The sequence below is a fragment of the Geospiza fortis genome, unplaced genomic scaffold, assembly GCF_000277835.1.
Source record: "Geospiza fortis unplaced genomic scaffold, GeoFor_1.0 scaffold54, whole genome shotgun sequence".
NCBI classification, from domain to species: Eukaryota; Metazoa; Chordata; class Aves; order Passeriformes; family Thraupidae; genus Geospiza; species Geospiza fortis.
In genome coordinates, this window is record NW_005054301.1 from 12411442 (window position 1) to 12434419 (window position 22978).

General features: G+C 36.0%; 1 protein-coding gene across 1 annotated transcript in view; it reads right to left on the reverse strand.

The window, feature by feature from the left end:
• Nucleotides 1–3307: 3307 nt before the first annotated feature.
• The window catches only part of AQR (aquarius intron-binding spliceosomal factor), a 46351-nt gene continuing 26680 nt past the window's right edge, over nt 3308–22978 (reverse strand). Inside the window, exons 23-35 of the mRNA XM_031064730.1 lie at nt 21932–22042; nt 20681–20790; nt 19208–19343; nt 17308–17517; nt 16367–16504; nt 15434–15505; nt 13842–14029; nt 12069–12240; nt 9663–9833; nt 8793–8878; nt 7826–8000; nt 6400–6513; nt 3308–3829 (exon numbers count right to left, since the gene is read on the reverse strand). Of these exons, the coding sequence (XP_030920590.1) occupies nt 3584–3829; nt 6400–6513; nt 7826–8000; nt 8793–8878; nt 9663–9833; nt 12069–12240; nt 13842–14029; nt 15434–15505; nt 16367–16504; nt 17308–17517; nt 19208–19343; nt 20681–20790; nt 21932–22042 (1929 nt within the window). The 3' untranslated portion in view covers nt 3308–3583. The remainder of the gene's footprint in view (nt 3830–6399; nt 6514–7825; nt 8001–8792; nt 8879–9662; nt 9834–12068; nt 12241–13841; nt 14030–15433; nt 15506–16366; nt 16505–17307; nt 17518–19207; nt 19344–20680; nt 20791–21931; nt 22043–22978) is intronic.

The following is a 22978-nucleotide window of genomic DNA, read 5'->3' on the forward strand; positions in this document are numbered from 1 at the left end:
TAAAAAAAAAAGACAAACACCTTAATTTCTACTCCTTGTGAGAATACTTTTCTTCAGGATCCATAGCCTTTTACATGCTAGGAAATGGCAAGATCCATTCCAAGAGGGAAGGGAAACGGCCAGTGTTTGCTTCCCCTCCAAAGGAAGTTAGGTTCTACCTTACTGAACACACAGAGCAGTACTTGGTATAAACTACTACAGCAAATACAATGTAGGGTAGCAAAAAGTAATGGACCTGTCTTTAGAAGTTTATCATATATTATTATATTTAATATTACAGATTATATATATTGTATGTCTTACATTTAATTGTCCCTTCTTTTCCCCTTGGCAAAACTGCTCCTGAATGTTCTAGTCCTGACCTACCCACCACCTTTGCCAAGCCCTTTCAAAGTCCATACTAAAAACTAAAGCAAAAGCAAACTGTGCTCTGAGAGTTCCCAAGGCATTTTCTTTGATAATACCAAAACCTGCACTTACTGCATTGGTTCGGTCACAGACAGAAACCAGCCTGGATTTATATAGCATTATTTCACCTATATATGGATGACAGAGCTCAAAGTAACTTGCTCTTTACCTTTCTTTTTCTGGCTATTAGAGAAATGAACAGGACCTTGCCTTACAGTATCATTTTTGCATTAGCACTACATCAGCAGCCAAGGGTTCAGCTGTTCCCAAACCAGTCTCTAAGCAAGACTGGAAAGTAGTAACTAAATTGTTTTACAGGTTCGGTGTAAGAGGAAAATAAGGCAATTCATGTAAGGGTTAGCTAAATAGATATGAAGAAAAACCCCTAATTGCGCTTTAGTTTCACTCAGATGTCCTTAATGGATTCCTTACTCTTTAGCTTTGGAACAATAAAATAAAGCAATGTTCTATCTTTTCCCCAGTTCATACCCTTAGGGGACCTTGCCCTCAGAAAGATGTTAATTTTGTTCACTAAGTTTTCATGCACTGCTATAATCTTTGCAATAATGTTTAAAAATACTTTTTTTTTAACAATTAACAATTATTTTGTTCATTTAAAGGTTCTGTCTTTTTAAAGTAATTAAATTTGGTTTTTTTTATTTCAATACATATAGTTTAACAACTGGATATTGTTGTTCACTTGAATAGAAACGCTAAGTCCTGAGAAAATATTGCCATTGGAAAGCAAACCACATAGATCAAAATTACAGCTTTAGACTCCTTCACTTCTCCCACCTAATCTTTCTTGAAAGAAAAGGTGCATCAATCATAAAAGACTAGTTTGGTGGAAAAGACAAAGTTTATCCTTTACCAAAAATTAAAAACAGAACTAAAAAGCTTTGGAAGTAAAAGGCCCCAAACCCAACCTCACTCTCCAAGGCAAAAAGCCTCAAGAACTTTCCAACCATTGCTAGAATGACAATGTGATTTTCCCAAATTCCTAAGGATGTATTCTCCGAACATGTCTGTGAAAAAAAGTCAATTTTAACATGTGGAAGATGGCATTAAGGATAATGAAGGAGCTGCTCTGCTCAAGTTACCTCAACAAAACCCTCCACTTGTTTTACAGGTGGTGCTTGGGGCATCAGAAAGCTGCACATTAAAACTGTTCAAGCTTTTACAATTGTTTGCAGTTCCACTGCCTCCTCCTGCACTTTAGCCAGAAACAACCTCCATTGCCACTCCTCTCCTGACTTCAGGGCACCACCGAGGTCAGTCTGGGACAGCTCCATCCTTGGCTGCTGCTCTGCAAGGACTGAGCCAAAGCGACCAGGCACACCTGGGGCCTGCACACAGAGCACAGCGTGGCACAGCCAGCTGTGGACAGTCCCCTGCAAACTGCACAACTCAAAAAGGTCTGCAGCCCCCTTCAGCTTCAGGTGTTCATTAAGAGACATTCTGCCCTAATTTTTTATAGAATCTCTGTCAGTTAAATTATTCCTTTTAGAACAAAACCTCAAGCAACTGGAGAATCCTTTTCAAATTCCTAAAATACTAAAGCAAGTGAATTATTGTCAAACTCAGTATTTATAGGAAATTAGCTGGAAAACAAAGATGACAACCCTCATCTGAGCTAGTTGCTTGTGGCTGAAGGCTGAGTATTATTAAATTCTGCACGAACATGATTGTTACTGCATGAAACTTAATACCCATATGTTCAACACAATTAGTTCTTCCAAGGCAGGCAATTGAGTAATAAACAGTACCATCCTTTAAATCAAAACACAAAACAAGGATAGGATACAAATTCTGCATTATTATTAGTTTCTTGTTTGAGAAAACTTCATTTCAGCAAAGGAAGAACATTAAAGAACATCGTGTACTGAAGGTAAGTACACGCTACTCCTGAGCTTCACTCTGAGAGAAGAGAGAGAATGATTTCAGGATGAGGGGCAGATGAGATCCCAGCACACACACACTGGTATGCAATAGATGAACTTCAAGGAGCTTGGCATACATTTAACTTGATACTGTTTTTTCCTGTACTATACTTTAAAAATATAAAGGAAAAAAACCTAAACTTCAGTGCTGTTAAAAAAAGCTTGGAACTTAATTATTTTCTAATCATTCTAGCAAGTCCATCTGGCAGCTTCACAACTGCAACACTTGAAATCCAAGAGTTTTCCCTTTGCCAGCAAAAGGTGTTCTTATTGCTATTGTTGTGTTTGAAAATCTACTTGGAAATTCCGAAGTCTCATTAAATCACTGACTGATATGACAAGATGGCAAGTATTCATAATGAATCAGAGACAAATCATTTCTCTGATCACTTTATGAAATGTGCACCCTCAGAAGTTACCCTAAAAAAACCCCACTCAACCGTTATGTCATTAATATAAATATTGCGTGTTTTACATATCCTGCATTCAGAGAACTACTTTCTCTTTTCTTCCTCGTGTGGCTTTAGCCTGAGCAATTACTGTGTCTTCTTCAAACAAGAGAAATTTATTTCAAAACACTGATTTAGAACCCAGTGCTGTTGAAAAGCTGCATCCTGCCTTCTTATGTACAGAATAAAAACAGCATCAGAAGAATGATAAGAATGATAAGAAATTGCTACACGTATGTGGATCCTGAGAATCCAATAAGGTCAAAATTCAATAAAGCTTTTGATCACTTCCAAGTCCCATGACAATTCACATTTCTCAGACATACAATCAGATATCTTAATGAACTTGAGCCTATGCCTAAAATACCATCTCAGTGTACACAAGCACAGCTCTGCATAAGGAATTCTCCATGGAAAAATACTAAGGAAACCATAAGCCATGTCTGACCAATACTGAATATACCTAGTGAGGTTTAGTGGGTGACTGAATTAAGAGTCAAATATTCAAAATTGGTATAAAAAGCATCTTTACTGAACTTATAAAAAAGGAAAATGCATATAATTTGAGACCATTAAACAAATTACATTACCAATAGTGATAAGAACTCAGTAGAATGTTTGCCAAATACCTTGCTTGTCCACAAAGTATTCATTGAAAAATATACCAACCAGGTATTACAGAGGCAACCATTTAATGAAAGTCGATGTAAAAATAGCAATTATTTTTCCAACTGCTCTTTTCCCTGCCAATTTCCCAAAATGCATTAAGGAAAAGTATTCCATCAATCACTTTTCAGTCTCATTCTCAGGTTCACTGTCTCCACTATCACTGTCTCTTCCAGGGTGTTCTGGCATTTTTCGATGTTCATCAATTTCATCCACATTCAATTCTCCTTCCTTCATCATTTCTTCCACTACTTCACTTTCTTCTGCTGCATCTTCCTGCATGCCCTGAACTTCACCTTCTGCTTCAGTCTCTCCAGTTGGTGTCGGTTCTGGTTCTTCAATCATGGCAGGTGGGGGCAGTAAATGCTGGATGATTGAAAAAGGAAGGATTTTAAGTTTTTACACTTTAGCTTGAACTGCTCATCTCATATTTAGAATTTTGCATTAGATAACAAATTAACAACAAACACTTAAAATTTAGAAGTCATAATGATTTGTAAGCAATTCACACCTATATATAAAAAGAATTAGCATAATGGTCACAATATAGTCATCTTAGATACATTTTTTTTTTTAAGAGGGTGTAAAAAATCTCAGGACTTCCAATTTAAGGACAGAAAACACATTTCATTGTCTCAAACACTCAGACAAGTAATAGGGTTATGGTAAATCCCTACTTGGAGCAATATGCATATTTCTACCCAAATCTCGTCTGTCACCATTTCAAATTCCAAGATATGTTTAACTTGGTTTTTGATGCCTTCAACAGGCCTGTCTTTAACAACTCATATCCATAATTTCCCCTGGCAGCATCTTATAAAATAGTATGTGAATGTTATCTGTACTTACACAATTCGAGTTTCACTAACAGTTAAACAATGCTTAAATATTTTCACACAATACTTCTGAAAACGTAATTTCATGTATTCACAGTGTTCTGCTTACCAAAGAAATAGTTTGTAAAACCTTATAGGCTGGAATCATAGCCAAGTAACACAAGTGGACAAAAAATACCAGGAATACATTGAGCTGATGAGTATGGATGAATGCTATACAACTGGAGGCTGAACAGAAGCACTCACACTTCTTGCAGCCTGACATTATTCAATGACATGATGGATATTCCTTTAGAATACTTTGGATCATTTTAATGAAATGCAATCTTGAAAAACTTGACCATTTGTTTTGCTCAAAAAGCAACTTTGTATCACATGACAAATGAGGTGCTTAATTACAGTGAAGTTTTACTTTCAATTAGATGACACTAATATTACAAATTTGCATAGGCAAATCTACAAATCAATTATGATTACCAGCAGAGATATAAAAACCATTTTCTATAGACCTTGAAGTTATCAGACTGGTCTCTATATTCACCTGTACACAGGAAAGTGTAGTTCCCAACCAAAGATCACCAACTATATTAGACAAATTAGCTTCAAAGCAATTCTTGTCAGGTGCTTATAGGACTGGTTTTCTAAAAAAACAGTGTGGGTTTACTTCACTACTATAAAAAAAAATTACAGTAAGAAGAAATTCTAGTAGTGTCCTCTTTGTATATCCCCTTTTTTATAGCACACAGGTAATTACAGCATTTCTTCAAAATAGTGAGAAGTATCCTCTCTGTTCAGACAGCCTGGAAAAGGATTTTTCTGGGTAACAAAACACTTCAAATTTGGCTGAAGATTTCTCTCAAAAATAAAAATAAAATCCAGAAGTTACTGGGTAAGAACTGCAGAGAAAAATAAATTTTCGGAAAGTCTGACATTCAGTTAGTTTTGGGTTCTGATCTCTGCTGATTACACTGTTCCATATTAGATGAAACATGGAAGGAAAAAAGGAAGAGGATGTGACAGAGACATCCCTGCACTAAAAAACAGGACCTAGATCTCTCAGACTATCTGTTCAAGGACAGTCATGTTCACATTCTGTTCCCACAGTCAGCTAATACAGAGAAAGCAATGTCCTTTTACATCAATTTTGTCCACTTTCAGAAATCTTTCAGAAGAGCAAAAACCAGTAAGGGAAATTCAGAGTACCAGGAAAGAATAAATTATAGGTAATATAATATATAGGTGTTATATAATATATGAGAATAATAGAAAGATGTAGGTAATATAAAGATGACAGGTAATATAAAGATGACAGACCCTAGACACTGTGTGAAAGCTGATGCAGTTAAGGGGGAGCATTTAAGACCATTCCCTTTTGGTTTAACTACTTCTAGGCTTTATAGCTCCAAGTATGCTAAAGGCAGCTTTCTGCTCAGCACACTATCTAAGCTACCTCAATTCTCCACTCACTTACATGAGACTACTAAGACTTTCTGATGGGTTCTGAATTCTGCTTCAGGGATTAAACAGTGACAAAACTAGGTACAGAAGTGTCTACAACTGCTTCCAACCCCATGCAATTCTCATTGATGTTGAAATATGGCTGAAAAAAATTGCTCCAGAACAAAAAACACTACAGTTGCAAACCAATCTGGATAATAGGGAGATTCAACAGGATCAAAATGGTTTCAAGACATGATCTGGTGTTTCCCTTATAAAACATTACTACATCATGCACTGGTGTTATAATCCAACTAGCTGAAATCCCACACTTACCTGAAATGTAAGACACAAGTCTCCCTCAAATTAGCACCAGACAAGCTAGTTCTTTAGTATTAATGAACAGCATTTTTGGCCCAGACAGAGCCATCAATGCACTTGTCATCAATTACTGATACGTTTGGGTCCTTAAACTGGGGCTTTAACTACTAGAAGATATAACTTTTGCTACAGCAACATTTTACAGGACCTTAATATTCTTTCAGTCACGAACACTTCTTGAATTTTAAATATAACAGAAACAGACTCAAATCTCAACAGTTTTCATGCCATTTACAAAAAAATTATTTATTTTAAATGCATTCCAAAACAGAAGTTCCTTACCTGTTGATGGTGGCGTGTACTCTGTATCATGTGCATATACATATTGTACACAAAGTTAGCCATTTGAGGCATGTTCTTAATAACATGTATTTGGTGAGCTGGTCTTTCTCCATTCTAAGGAAGGGGAAAAACATTGACATTCAGCAAATAAAGCAAAACAACCACAATTCAGAGGTTATTTAACTATATTAGAAGTCAAAAGCCCCAAGAAATTAAATAATGCTTTTCAAAGAAAAAAAAGAATTGGTGAATTCTTTGGAAAGTTAGGAAGCATAGGTCTTACATTTTGGGGAACTGGACCAATCATGATACTGCAGCCTGAAGAAGAAACTTCAAAAGAAGCGGCTGGATTCTGTCCATGAAGTACATTTTGGACTCGAGTAATTTAATATATTAAAGGCACAAATTGTTTATGATCAGATTAGGATTTAGCCTCTTGCCTGTCACAGCCCAGCTCCTTGCTCACACTCACTGACCACGCTTGTTGCATTCTTGTTGCACAGTTGATCTGAAAGTTTCAACTGAAAGGGCTCCCTCCCAAACTTGTCAACAGCATTTAAGACCAGAGAAGGAGCTGTAACCAAGTTTTGGGTGCATGCAGGCATCCCTTCTCAAAGCTTCAGAAAGCAGAGCAGATATGCTCCTTTGTGTCTTCATTTAGCATCCTGCTGTGTGCCCTGTGCTTAGATTCTCAACACGAACCTTTCCCCTAAAGATCTAGTGCAGTATTACAAATTAGGTTTTTGTACTTATGAACCTATCTCAGCAAAACTTATGAACCTATCTCAGCAAAACTCTCATGATATTGAAACCAATTTTAAGAGAAAAAAAATTGTAATCCTGAGTTACTCGGTTACATGTAATTTTACCTATTTAAGTGAGAAATTAGTATCTTTATGTAGCTTCACTTGAGAAATAACATAATTTTGTTTCATAACAAGACCAAAAACATGTAAGAACTAAAAAACTATTTTGCTCACAAAAAGAAGAATACTAAATCATTCAGACAGGCAGAATTCAGGAAAAAGCAGGCACAACAGCTACTGATAATTAAATTATACTGATAATTAACTTTTGTGGAAACATCTGGTGTGTATCATGACAAAAGATAACTCCAAGGAGTTATTTGTAGACTCACAGAATCATTAAGGTTGGAAAAGACCTCTAGTATCAACAAAATCCAATCATCAAGTGGCACTGTTGAGTTCACCACTAAACCATACCCTCAACTGCCACATCCACACCTTTTTTTAAATACTTCCAGGGATGGTGATTCCATCATTTCCCTGGGCATCTTGGTCCAAAGCCAAGAAGCAGATGCACCAGTCTAGCAGAGAAAACAGTTTCACCTCTTTCACCACTCAAAAAAAGTGTGCAAACACAAACACCCATTACAGATACCAAAATCCAGCGCAGCTGCTCCTACCTGTCTTGCCGTTGGAAAACATTCTGCGGGAACAATATGGAGGTGAAGTGGTCGAGCTGTGAGTTGGCTGAAAGCTGGAGTTAGCTCAAAACAGTTCTGAAATAGTGATACCCTTGCAAAGATATAAAGTCCAAGTCTGGCTCTTGACATGGCAACGACTAATCGTCGGACATCCCTTCAGAAAATAAAATCCAATGTTATTTTCTACTGATGACACATTTGCAATAAAAATAAGTAGACATACACAGGAGTCTTAATTAAAAGAAATATAAAATCACCTGCCCAAGTACTATCTTGTCTTTAGTTTTTTCCCCTACACATTGTTCCAGTAACTAGCAAATCCTAGTACCATTATACAGAAACATAAATATATTGGTTCAATGTACCAATACCACTATGAAAAAACCACCCTCTACCGTTTTCCTGCACCTCAAAAGTTGAGAGTAAACATTGAGAAGAAAATCCCAATAGCATTTCTTTATCTAAACAAGAAAAGATGAATTTGATAACTCATCTATCTACCTAAGATTAGACAAACCAAAAGTGAAAACATTTAAAACTACACACAATAATGCAACTTATGCAATGATCAAACACTTCTGATGCAAAATAAAATCTTCATTACAGGAAAGGATCTATGAGAAAATTTAAGCCTGCATTTGCTCAACAGTACTACAGTCCTATCATTCTACTAGGGTGAAACCAAGAACAGCCCATCTGCAGCAATATAAACTAATTATAGGGTAAGAGCCATTACCAAAGGATAAAGTATTTGAGAAGAGGGTACCAGACAGTTATAAAATTAAGTCTGTCTGAACTTCATTATATACACAGCATTAGCATAGAACTTAATTTCTACCACACACTCATACAATAGGATTTTTTGTATAATGTAATATAAACATTTCTGTATCTGATACAGAGTACAAGTACTGCTATGGCATCACAGGAAGATGTTCTTACATACCTAAGGTGGCCTACAGCTTTGGTACGCACTAGGGAAAGCAGAATGTAATCGTTCTGCTGGCCTTGAAACCTGTCCACAGTTGTTACCTAGAGAATCAAAAAATAAGGAAAAAACTCTATAGGTTAATCCTTGCCATTTCAATTAAAACATGGCACCAAAATTTTAACATTGACTTTGGACTGAGATTGCAGTAAACACAAAGAGAAAATTCTTTAACTGATTTAGCTGGCCTCTAACAAAAAGCCTGGGTTTTTTTCTGGAATACCTTGGGAGGAGCTTTTGTCTCTGACTGTATACTGTTTCTTTTACTTCTTTTTGTTTAAATTTGGACAGAGAAGTGAGGTGCTAATACCAAAAGATTATGGAAAGCCATTAGCTTTGTACAATAGTTTTAACCTGCAGAATTAGCACCAGATATTTATAACTATATTCTTTATGTGTTTCTTCAGATTCATGATCATACATTCTATCAAATAATTTCTACCTTGGGTGGATCTTTCTAATGATGCGATTTTGGGGAATGATGTTATTTTTTATCATTTGTGATAAAAAATACAAATTATAAAAAAAAGAGTTATTCTGTCCCACACAGCCTATAGTCTTTTCGCCGTCATCAACTTCACTCTGTCAAATTATCAACAGGCAAAAACAAGGGCACTAATCTATGAAATTCCATAGAATATAGGTTCATAAATACGCGATTAAAGACAAAATACTTCCACAGATACCTGTATAAGTATAGCTTAAATTAACCTGATTTGCCATATGACAATTTGAAAACCAGAAATTGACAACTGACAATATGACAATAGAAAAATATGACAACAGAAACCAGAACTACTGCAATGACTGATACATTTTCAAAGTCACCTTGTTTGGCCTTCCAATCAGAGGATTGTTTCCACATCGCTGATTAATGACATCACGGATCAGGTGTTTCTGTCCATTATATGTTGTCAGGATACTTATCCTGTCTGCAGGATAACCAAGCAGGCACATATACATGAAGACTGCCACAACATACTCTGCCTCACCAAGATTCTGAAGATTAAAGTAAGAGAAAAAAAATGACAAAAAAAGACAAAAAAAGGGTTACTCATCTTGTAACGTTACAAAGAATAACACCTGTGACATTGTCTGGTATTTAGAAAAATATTTTAGTGCTGAGAGAAATGTCCCTAGATCTGATGATTGTTTGCTCACTTCAGACAAGCCACTTTGAAAGAATGAAAGAACCACAAGTAGGTTTAATACCTTCAGTCTCATTCCTTTTCAGACAACTGTTAAAAATATCTACATCAATATTATTGTTAGTCATTGATTGAAACTTCACAATATTTACTCAGAAAAGGTGCAATGACTCACTCCCCAGTAAACTGAAAGTAAGAACTAGTTGCACTAGTATAAATAAAGTCCTTTTAAGTATTAATTAGGAGACAGACCTCTGGACTATTAAATCCAGTTATTTCCACTGCAGGCCATCCTATTCAATTACAAATTACCAGCTGTTATTTTGTATATTGTAACTTTCTCTCTCTGTCATTACTTTATGAGTCTGTCCCAAAGTACCACTCTTCTGGCTATGGGAAGCTTTGTTCTATTTCAAGACTGATGTTATTCATAGGCTATTTAAATCCATTTTCTGTCAATAAAAATTATCTTTCAGGTTAAAAAGTTGTTCTCAAATGGTGACATTTACTCCTGCTCTATTTATACAAGGAATTTTATCCCCACTTGGCGTATGTTTGAATAGGCTGGACATACCAGCCTCATTTATTTTTTCTTACTAAGTGGGCTCTGCATTACTTGGAAAATGCAGTTGCCAGGCATATCAAACACCTGTGGGTGTAAAGCTATTCTACAAATTTTAATCCCCTTTAACTCTGGAAAGAAAAGCCCAAATTCACAAAGAGAATTATACATGACAATAATCTCTCATCTCATGAAAAACCTTGAATGCCACCAACATACTCTGCTAAATATCTTTCAATTATTAAGATCACCAAAAAAAAAAAAAGTAATGGTAGGAAGTATTAGAAGAGTGTGCACATGAGAGTATTGATATAATAAGAAGTGTGTTCTATGTCTTCATGGCAGTGTTCTTAATCTTCTTTAGCCAAAGAGTGGTTTAAAGCAGTGCTCACACTCTCAATTATGAGGCACTCCTTTCAGCTGTTTGTGTTCCACTGGACAACTTTTTACTACTTGCATGTTAGAGTTTCAAAAACAAAACCAAAATAGTATCTCCAAGCAATTCTGTCCTCAATCTAGCAATGGGATAAAGTGGATTATGATTAACCTTTGCTTTCTTCTCTAGTAGCACACTAATTTATACTGAAAAAGTATTGAGAAGAACCCAAGCAAAACCTACGAATATATTTCATACCTTTTTAAAAACAGAGATTCACATGTGTCTCACTGATCTTCAGAGGGAAAAATGAACATGAATATTATCATCATAAAGTATATTGTTTGCTTTCCATAATATTAAGTGAAATACAAGGTGTTAACTCCATGTTTGAATTAAACTCCTTAACTTGCACATCACTCCAGCTCCAATTTTTCCAAAGTCCAAGTTTGCTATTTTGCGCACCATAGTTTGTTTCACCGGTTTTTAAAACAAGAAAAATAAAACAACTGAAAATATAAGTATCTCATTACAAGCATAAAATGTTTTCTTAATTTAAGAGAAATAGAGACTGTTGATGATGGCTTAATTCCAAAATTTAGTTGTGAGTTTAGAAATTCCAAAATTAAGGTTTTTGGCAATTTACTTCACCCTCAATGTCCCTACGCCTCTTATGTATATTACTAGCAGTACTGTTTTATTTTTTAATGAATGGGCATTTTAGCATTCCTACCTATAGAATAAATAACACAGTGACTCTTCAAACTCAGGTAGGAGCAACCAAGCAAACTTCAATTCTTTGTGTTCAGGGGAAGTGCTATAGTTTTTCCACTATCATTGTACAGCTGAATTACAATGGATTTTAATTTGCCTTAGGTCAAAATTACATTTTGTAATGAATTACACCAAGTCTCATCCCTCCCTTAACAATGAGAAAACAAAGTAATTCACTGAGCAAAAGCTCCAACACCATATTTTCATTTTCAACATTCAAATTTCATTAAGAGGAGGAAAAAATCATACATATGACTCAATTATCAGAGAACATGAACTGAATGTCAGTTTACTGTTTTTGATAGTCTGTCTTCATTGCAGATCTAACAAGCACTCTTCAAGTTAATTAATAACACATGTAGTACTTCCCTTACCTGATAGAAATAAGGATTGGGTTCAGACTCTCCTACACCGTTGAAGTCTTCTACATTTATAAGCTGGAAGTCATACAAAAAGCCAGCATTGGCTGTTCTGAACTCTGGCAGAAGCTGCACGTGAGGCAGGTTACCCAGGTTCTTGTAGCGCCAGTTGTAGAGGTTACACAAACTGTTCAAAACCACACAGAAACAAAGCACACAGAGTGAGCTACAGCAGGCTCTTCTACTCATCCAAGAGAATTTACATGCATACGAGATCAGAGCTTCTGTAGGTTTTCAGTGAAAAGAGTAATTCTGCTAGGCAGCCCGTACATATATAAATGAACACACCCGAACAATCTATCCAGCAACATTATTTTTAGGTCGTGATTCTGTTTTGTTCTCTCTCACTGAAAACTTCAGATGTCATGTCAATGTGGCACACTTGGGTTTAAGTCTGTTCCTCCCGATCAAGCTACAGATTTTGTGAGAATTCTAGCGAAAACTTTCATGGGTAACAAAACTTAAGGAATATTAGTCCTTCTTTACAAAACAGAAGGAATAAGGAAAGTAGTATTTTCTGCGTTAACTGCGGTAAAGCTTCTTACAGTAAAAAGAAATTGATTTCCTTATTTATTTTGTGTATTGCCTAGTATTAACACGAGACATGAATGGAAACAAACAAAATCTACCTAATTCTGAATGATTCCTGATATTTCTAGGGACAGTAATACTAACAAAATGCCTCATTCACAAATGCCAAATAATATCCAGACAAGATTAAGAAGCAGATAGCTCATAGGGAAACTACCTGTGATCACAAAAGACAAAGCATAGGAAGTAATTTCTTGATCAAGAAATTACTTGCAAAGCTAAGAACTTTTGCTCTCTTATCACTAAGAAGTTCACTAAGATTTTGAAAAATAAACTTCATTCACCAGCACATTCAGATAAAATCTTAATTTTAAAAATCATATTGAACTGTCATTCATAAGACTAGAAAATAATATTCCAGATTCCAAACGTTTCCTACGTGAAAAAATTGAAGTTATCCTTTATATTGCTGACTACACTTTATGCCTAAAATAAAGATTTAGAACTAAACTTAGAGTAGCAAGATTTTATATGGAGTAATTTTCTCTTATTTGGTGCTATTTTTCCTTCTTAACATGACACAAATATGCAATGTACACAATCAATAAATCTGGTATTTAAATTACCACAGTGAAATGACAAATACATAGATAAAAAAGAAAAGCTATTACACTACAGAGTCGCAGCATCTCCTGTATAAGAACAAAAAACCTTTTTTATAATAAGAACAACCTGAATGTGCCCAATCTCTGGATGCATCTCTCCTGAAATACTACAGAAAAACAGTCTTTTACAGTCTTTAAGGGAATTATTATATATTCAATGTTAAATAAATCAGATTTTTATTTAACTTTGAATATACTAAATGTTAGTTTAGCAAAGAAAGCTTCTGCAGTTTCATTTGTAAAAAACACTGAACACTTAAGACGAGTAAGTACCTTTAAATATAATTTTCATTAAAGTATTCATGCAACAGCGGAGTACTACTATATAACAATAACAATGAAGAAATAATCTGATTGCATTTCAGAGAAGTAAAATCTGCCTTCCTAGTCTAAGCTAAAATTAATGGAACCAAATTCCAGTTTTGCAAACTCCTGTCCTAACAATAAAAACCAGCTTCCCTAGGTGTGTGTGCTCTTCTCATTTCTAACTTGTTACTTTCTTACAAGCTAGACAAAGGATTTCTTGCCTTACCTTGCTCTAGCTCTTCCTTGTGCATCCAAGTCAACAGTTGGCACTCCAACACGAACAAACCGTGTAAAAAGCGACTGTTCCATGTTGGAGTACTTCTGAAAAGCCATGTTCTTAATAACTGGTGGCAACTGATGATGGTCACCAATCATAATCCACCGCTTCAAACGACTGAATCCATCCTGGGGGTTCTAGAATTGAACAGTTACACCATTGCAACCATTACAATATAATCAAGGCACTCAACACACAGTAAGAGTGAGATTGTCTGCCTTTGTCTTAGCCCTTCAACATTTGTTTTTAAGCTACACTGAACTTCAGTCTTTTTAAAGACTGCTAGCTTCCATCCAATCAGAGAGTAGAACTGTAAATAAAGTCTCTTTTCTTATAAAACAAGTATCTTTATCTACTAAAATTAGCAGAGAAATATCAGAATAAAGATCCTATTATATTGCTTTAAAGGCCAAAACCCCTGACTACTTCATAGTAATAGCAGTTAACCCAGAACTGTCCCCTGAACTTTATTTTTGGATTCTGAGGTCGTGAATATGAAGCATCTGAAACAGGTTTTAGTGTTCAGATGTCTGAAGCAACACTGAACCTGCCTTTCAAGTGTCTCTGTAGTTCATGCTTACTTCTGTAATTCTCAAATAGCCTCTTCCATGACCAGGATGTGCCCCTAACTAATTCCCATCTTGGCTCTTGGACTGAATGCTCTTCACAATTAGCATCCTGGAGACTTCCAGCTGTCAGATCCTCATTACACACTCCTGTGATAATTCCCTTTCTTCATGGGAACACTATTTGAGACAGAGCATAAAGCTCCTTTTCCTGCCACTTGAAGTGGAAGAGCACTGAAGCAGTTTCTGATCAGACAGCAAGGAAAGAAAACTGAACTCTGGACTGTCCAATCCCTCAAGCCTGAAAATGCCTTAGAAAGAGGATGGAAATAATTTTTATTAGCAAGAATAAAAAAACCCCACAAAAACCCAAAGCTTACTGTCTTTTTTTTACTCACTCCCAGAAGTTTCTTCTTTGCAGATGATGAAACATTCTATATAGTTTTCTGTATGTATCAGCCATTTAAATCTTGGACAAAGATGCCCCCCAAAATTCTGTTTTTAAAAATTTCTGAATGAATTGCAAATAAAGAAATCAAGTACTGCCACTCTGGAAGGCTAGATCCTTAGGTTTTGTTAAAATTAAAACCCACTCAATTTTCAAGGACTATATGGATGCCTCACATAAATAAACTCACGGAATATCCCCCATAATATGCCTCTATGGTGAAATGGTCTAATGATACAAACTCTTCAGTTTCGGCATTGCTCACATATAATTATTTTCCCTCACCTGCCAGATGCAGCTGGTTATTCAACGCTCATTTAAATATTTGAAAAAAATAAGATGCTTACTTCATTGCATAAAATAATTTCATAATTAAAAATCAAATCAGTCAAATCAATGTGAAAGGTCTTACTAGCAAATATCAGTTCTGGGTTACTTTCTGCACATGATATTTTTAATATTCAATACTGTTCAAGAGCACAGAGACTTTTTTATCTTTTTAAGATCTTTTATGTTTCAAGTCTAACCTGCAACAGGAGAGGTATAAAGGTTTCTATCTCCAGAATCTGAGCAGACTCTTCCATTAAGATGTTGTCATACTGAGAAAAAAAAAGTACAGAGATATCCATAAACACAGTAACACAATCAAATGCATTTATTCAGCCTACCAAAATAAATTATCTATTACTTGCTCAGATTTTGCCAGGTGGGACAGTTACAGCAAGATTTCACCTTATAGGCAAAATAACAGCATTACCAAAGAGGTGAAGTCCTACTACACCAATGGCAGATCTCTCTGTACCTGTCAGGGCTTATACATAGAAGGAATCCATGACAGAATTACATTACACGCTTCCTATATGCCATAACCACAAGAGAAAAGTTTTCTGCAGCGGAGCAAACTAATTTGGTATCTCTGCACTGAAGCTGAAGAGGAGCCATTTTGTGATCCGATACAGTACATGATCGGTGCAAAATAATACTGAAAGAAGTACTGGTGACTGGCTTTTCTCAGAATAAAAGACTGCACTAAATTAATAGTTATAGTTACCACTGCAGAGTGAAACAGCATTACATCATAGTTCTTTTTCCTCAAATTGTTAATTTTTTAGGTAAACAAAGGTGTAACAGCCATGTTTTTCTACCCAGTTCTGCCTCTATTTTATTAATCCTATCACTGCTGTTTATCATGTAATATGGCAAAACTGACTTTTTTAAAAAAGCATTATTTACCATTTTTTGTATATACAGTAACTTAAAAGTGATTTAATCTTTTACTGACAGAAGTTATATTTTTCTTCAGTAAAATAAAAAAATTGAAACATACAGGTAAAAAAACACAACTCTGAATAATCTAACTGCCTAGATTTGGGGCAGATAAAAAGATTCGTATGGGGTGGGGAATAGGGGAGAACCAACACCAAAATCAAGCACTACAGTAGCAGTAGTATAGTCATTACTTTGAAACCTAATTCAACCAGGTCCCGTCGTTTCAGAGCAGCATGAGTACAAGTCATGGCAATGATTTTTGCTTCTTTCACCAACAGGTATTTGGATCTATCCAGGCCACTGCGGAGAAGCTCAAATGCTCTGAATTCCTATGGAGGACAAAAGAAAAGTCTTGAAAGTCAGAATAGGAAAAAATATCACTTAAAAAATTAATCCACTCAAACTATGTGACCGCCTTCTTGATATAATTAAACAAGAACATTCTGAGGGTATGTACTGTTAACAATCGCATCTGAATAATTTATTGTGGTTTCTAGGCTTAGCGTATTTTGAAAAACAATCTTGTAAAAACTATGAAAGAAGTTTTCCAACCTGTATGTACATATAAATTTACAGAAAAATATTCAAGTAATTCTGAGGAACCCTCTCAGAATCCCCCAAAATTTTTTTTTACTGTATCTTCTTGTTTCCTACTTTACTGCATCATAACATGACATCAAATTCAGTAGTAGAAAGACCATTACAGTTAATATAATCAAATGATCACAAGTCACCTTTATCCTAATTTTTAATGGCCTCTTAAGCAATTCTGGCAAAACCAGAAGACAATCTGTTACTTTTAGGTTATCTGATTAAAGGCAACTCACTGTAAATACAAAGACCCTGTGAGGATCAGAGGAGCAGTGCTAGGTGTACCAATCCTTGTAACTTCATCAGTGAAAACGGATGCAGAATGGCTGTTTCCCACAATCCAACTAAAAGAGACCCTTGCCCCTAGTGTGTGACATATCTATTCTACCCAAAGGTGGAAATTCTCCCCTTGCAAGGTAATGAAGCTGCCTAGACATGTATATTTCTTCTAGGATGTAAGGAAAATGAGAATTTTGGAGTTGTGTAATTTTTCTACAAGATTAGCCAGATTCACTTGCCTTTTAACAGTTACATGTCTTACCTCAAGCTGAGTGAATATTTTCTTAATATGTCTAAAACACCCTTCAGCAATTTCCATATCTTCTTCATATGATTTGCCTTTGAAAACTGGTTGAGGAGCATTTGCAAAATACTGGTGAAAAGGAAAGAAACTGGAGACATCTGCAACATCTGGTGATTTTCCACCTTTAACCTTCACTTTACTGATATACTCCTCCCAACGAGACATTACCTACGACAAAGCAAGGTGGGTTTATATCATAAGGTATTTGGCAATATAAAGGCTTGCAGCATAGCATTAAAAAAATTATCACAGAAGTAATGTATGTCTTAGGTAGCATTTGACCTTGTGTCAGAATGACATTTTTGAAGTTGTGGTGGGTTGAGCTTGGCTGGCTGCTAGACTCCCATCCAGTTTCTCTCACTCTCCCTCTTCAACAGGGCAGTGGGAGAAATTAAGACAGAAAAGCTTTTGGGTTGAGATAAAAGCTGGGAGATTGCTTAGCAAGTAGCATCACAAGACAAAACAAGGAAAATTAATTTCATTTATTGCAAATTAAAAACAGAGCAAGATGATGAGCAACAAAGACAAAACCAAAACCATCTTTCTTCTCCACTCCCTCTTTGCTCCCAAGCTTAATTTCATTGTCAATTTTTTTACCTCCTCCCTACCCTGAGCAATACAGAAATAATGGTGCTGTCATTCAAGTTCACAACACCACATCTCTGCCACCCCTTCCTATTCACACTTCTTCCCTGCTCCAGCATGGGATTCTGACATGCTACCTCTTCCTTCAGGATACATCCACCTGCTCAGCATGGGGAACTCTATGGGCTGCAGTGTCGGTATCTGCCCTGCCACAGCCTCTCCACTGCAGGTGCTGCAGGTGGAAAACCTGCTTTACCATGGCTGTCTCCACAAGCTATGGGGAACCTGTGCTCTGATGCCTGGAGCACCTCCTGCCCCCTCATTTTCTTCTGTCCTGGGTATATGGGGTTGTTTCTCACACCTCCCTCTCTGCCCTCAGCTGCTGCTGGTTTTTTACCTCTTCTCAAAGAGGTTTTCACAGTGGCACCCCCAGTTTCACTGTGGATTCAGCTTTGGTCAGCAGTGGGTCTGCTCGAGCTGGCTGGGTCCTGCACAGGGCAGCCCCTGGCCTCTTCTCCAAGGTCATTCCTACAGCCACCTGCTACCAAAACCTTGCCACATAAACCCAATACAGAAGTAAACTTCTTTATTATCTCCACTTACACTACTGTGATTGAAATACCAAGTGGGATTCATTTAGAAGGAAACTGAACCAGAAGATGACCTCTAGCAGTGCTCCTTGCACTCTTCATCTAATGTCAATTTAATGTTAAGGTCCACACTAAAGCTAGCCCAGAGTAACTTCTGTAAAAACATACACAAGTAAGTGCATTCAGTCCTAAGTACCAGTCTGTAAACCTCCTTATGCAACACTAATTGCAAATGTAGACCACATCACTGAAAAATACATGGAGGAGAAATGAGGGACATGCAACATACCATTTTGTACACTGTACATTTGATTTCACATTGGCATTTAATGCTATCAACGCCTCCTCTATCAGGACCACCAAGTAGCTGCTCTAATGCTTGTCCAAAAGATAAAGCAGCCCACAGATTTTTCTATCTGAAGGAGAAGCTTCAGGTTAGAATCTTTGCCAGCATTCATGAAGGGCAGCAATGACTTGGTGAGTCAGCAGGCAGGATTTAAAACAATAGCAACACAAGCAAGTCATGCTGCAATTTTAACTTTAGCTCTTACTGTATTGTGAATCACCAAGGAAAATGCTTTTTGCTTTTACTCTCGACTCTGAAAAATTCATTGCATGTTTTACACAGTGTTTCGTAACATATTTAGGTCATACAGTCTCTGCAAAAGTATTTCAGTCCTTACTTGGTATAAGAAAAAGTGGCCAGCTGTTTCACAAGTGTAAGATACATCTCCTGGGACTCCAAGACTCTCTTGTAATCGCCCAACTTCTCGCAGAAGTTCAAGTCTTCGAGCCAGCACATAATTGACTCTTCCATACCTACAAAACAGATTACATATAACATATGTAATACATAATAATAATTTTTATTAAACTCAAAATAGTATCCCAGTATCACAATGAGAGATCACAGAAAACCCCAGCACCCTGCCAAAACACTGTCACAACTACAACCCTGTTCCAAAACCTAAGAATTTGTTACACGCTGACTATTTTTATCAGTAGAGCCCTAACAATTCACACAGCTAAGCTAATGAGAAATAAAGTTCTCAGAGTAGTGCAGCCCACCTTCAAATATATTCCTCAACCTTTACCCCTCCCTTTTGAACTGCCAGAACTCATAGTGCTTGCACAAATATCCCACAGGTCTGGAGTTACCTGGAGAAAGTGTGAAAACAGATAACATAGTGTCAGAAAGAAAATTCCTTTTAATGATGAATGCTACAATTCAAGGAATATACTAAACTATGGATACTACTAAATAAATATCTGCTATGGCATCATTCTGTAAGCTTTTGGCTATCAAATTTCTGGAATAATTTGACTACGTCAAAGTATTCAATTTAAAAGGACAAAAATCACAAGGTATTTATTTCACTAAATACTGAACTATGTATATGTGGGCAGCTTCTAGTGACTATATATAATTTTTACTACAGCTTCTGAAGTCAAAGTACTGCTATGATAATCCAGTACTGGACAGTTCAGATATTTCCAGTGCACGACCATTATACCCCGCTTACACTCATGAATGTGTGTAATCCGACTGACGTCAATTGGACTAATGCACGATAAACATACAAATATTTAGAAGAACAGGTTCTTAAGTCTTTGTACTGACACGGAGTTCATAGCTTTCCTTACATATGTATGCTTCAAAATGTGTTATCAATTAAATAAGCCACTTTGATGTTAAGCAAAGTTCAAGAAGAATTTAAAGCAGAAAGTTTAATTTCATGTTTATTAATGCAAAAATCACCATGACAGCAGAAGTGATACCATATTTGAACAAAAAAACTGTAGCTCTAAAAATCCACCTCATTATTTTAATTTCTCTCACAGATTAATTGTACGGAAGGTATAAGGGCCAAAAAATATATATAATTATCTATTATTCAAGCAGTTGATTTTGTGAAAAAGGAACTGACTGTCTTTAGATGCTCAAGGGAGCACAGCTTCTGTACAGAGAAAGAACCAAAATTACTAAACCTGGTACTGGAAAATAGTGCAGTCTGTGTTACTGGGATTGAATAATATAAGAAGGGTAAAACTTGTCCACCCCAGCTCCTTCATATGGGAGGCAGAGTGGATTCAACAGAGACATCTTGCTGCCATGTTTATACAAGGGAGTTTATCATTAGCATCTCCTTCCTCACCTGCTGAAATCTTTCTCTGTCTCTAATTCCTCTTCTCCGTGACCCAGACGCAGAAGGTGACGCTCATCAATGTCTAATGCCATGATTTTTTCGAACAGCTGGTTCAAAGCCTAAAGATTGACAAGAACAGGAGAAAAGGTAGATTTTAGAAGTTCAGAGGCACTTGCAGGGGAAAATGGAGGAATTACTTGTAAGTAAGTAAGTAAGTAAGAGATTTTGCCTATTTTAGTATAAATGAAACAAACAAAAATAATTTTGTTTTGACAAAACAAAGTTAATACTGAAACTCCTAATCTTGACAACAAGACAATTAGCCTATTAACACCCTTTTATTTGCATACTTTATACAACAATTACATTTGATTTTACAATTTCAAAATTTAATTCTATCATATAGTTAACTTAGTTGATAAAGCTATCAATTTACAAAACTGTCTCACAAACACCAATTTTTGTATGATGACATTAAACAATTTAACTTTTACTGTACATGAGAGAAGTATGATCTGGTACTGACTGTCAGGTACTGGGACTCTATCCCATTTTGGATAACTGAATTTTGCTTAACTAAACTTCTAGGTGTGCTACATCTTCTACCTTAAACTCTTCAGTTCTCTAGTGGCTTACTATCAACTAACTCGTTTATTTCAAAGGAGCAAGTTTGTAAGCACTGGATCATCAAGTTTTGAAAATAAGAATAAACACGAACAAGCTCCACTTGCAGCTGCAAATGACGTAAACATCTTAAAGTGCAGCATCAAAGCATGGGTAATGTACCCTGCTGAGATACAGTTAATTTCCCAGGGTACAATTTCAAGTTAATGTCTTCATTAAAGTCTGGTCTAGTAAGAAGTCTTCTATCTGCCTCAAAGTATTTCCTTCTTTTTCTCCTCAATGGACATGTTCTCAATCCTTTCTCCCAACTGTCACTCTCTTGCCACCCATTGCAGACTGGCCTGTATTATTCCAGGCTATAAATCCTCACTAAAATGATACTTTTTCAAAAATACTTTCTTATTTTTGACCTCCAACCAATTAAACACATTGAAAACTTCAGACAAATACTTTAGAACTACACACCTGAAATTCAAAAATTTAATTTCTCGTTATCAAACTGGCAAAACTGCACGTAAGTTGACTCAAGTTTCCATTGTTAGGAGACAAATGCAATTCCCAAACTACTGATCTCAATACCTACTGCTCTTCTACACTGAAATTACAGGAAAATTCCACACATGATTGACACTTTACCTGATTAGAGTGGGTAACTATTAGAGTTCGTTGTTCTGGGAAATTATGATAAAGATTGGATATTATCTGGACTGCTACATCAGTTTTTCCAGTACCAGGTGGACCCACTACCTAAAATCAAACACACACACACACACAAAAATAAAACCAAACAAAAATCAATACACAATTTATCAGAATACTTCAAAATAAAGAAAAACAGAGTTGGCTGGGGAAGAAAAAAACCCAGAACAATCTCACTAGACACTGACATTACACATTGCTCCCTGGCTCTGGAGTACTTTCAGACCAAATACAACATATTATAAAAGATTCCTTTAGACTATTTTGGCAGATTCCTGACTAAAAGGAATATGGTAATCCAGCACAGGAAGTACTATAAGAAAACAGATGTTCTCAGAGAAAAAAGGCAGTTTAGCCTCAGAACAGGCTTTACAGGGGGGAAACAGTAAAAAGAGAATCAAGACACACAGTTGAAAAACAATAAGGTGAAACAGACATAAAGAATAGGAAAAATTTTAAAAAAGAGAGAGTTCATTCCTTCTATTTACTCAGAAATCTACAACTGATGATATAGACATATAATAACAATTAATGTTTTCATAGGCTCAATTCTACAAACACTCCAAAACTGACACCTCAGACATTTTAAAGGTATCCAAGTATTATAAAGAAAGCATCTCAAAATAATTTTTGCATGATTAAGAAGCACAGCATAGCAGTTTTCATAAGTGTCTAAACATAAAATTACAAATTGCTATGAAATAATTCCTGCTTTATTTAAAGACTCTCCAACCACTTCAAAAGCAAATTCAATTGCTGTGGAAAGCCTTCAGCAACTGAAACACAAGATTCAGAGATGTGTTGCTCTATGATTTTGTGAGGATTGGAGCATGTTGAGCCTCTGAAAGTTAATTTTTCATATCCTTAAACTATTAATAGAAATTACCTCAGCAAGGCTACAGAAAGGGGCATTACTAGGATTTCACTGAATGTACCTAAGGCCAGAATTAAATAAGAGTATAGAATCCTTAAAAACATCCTTAC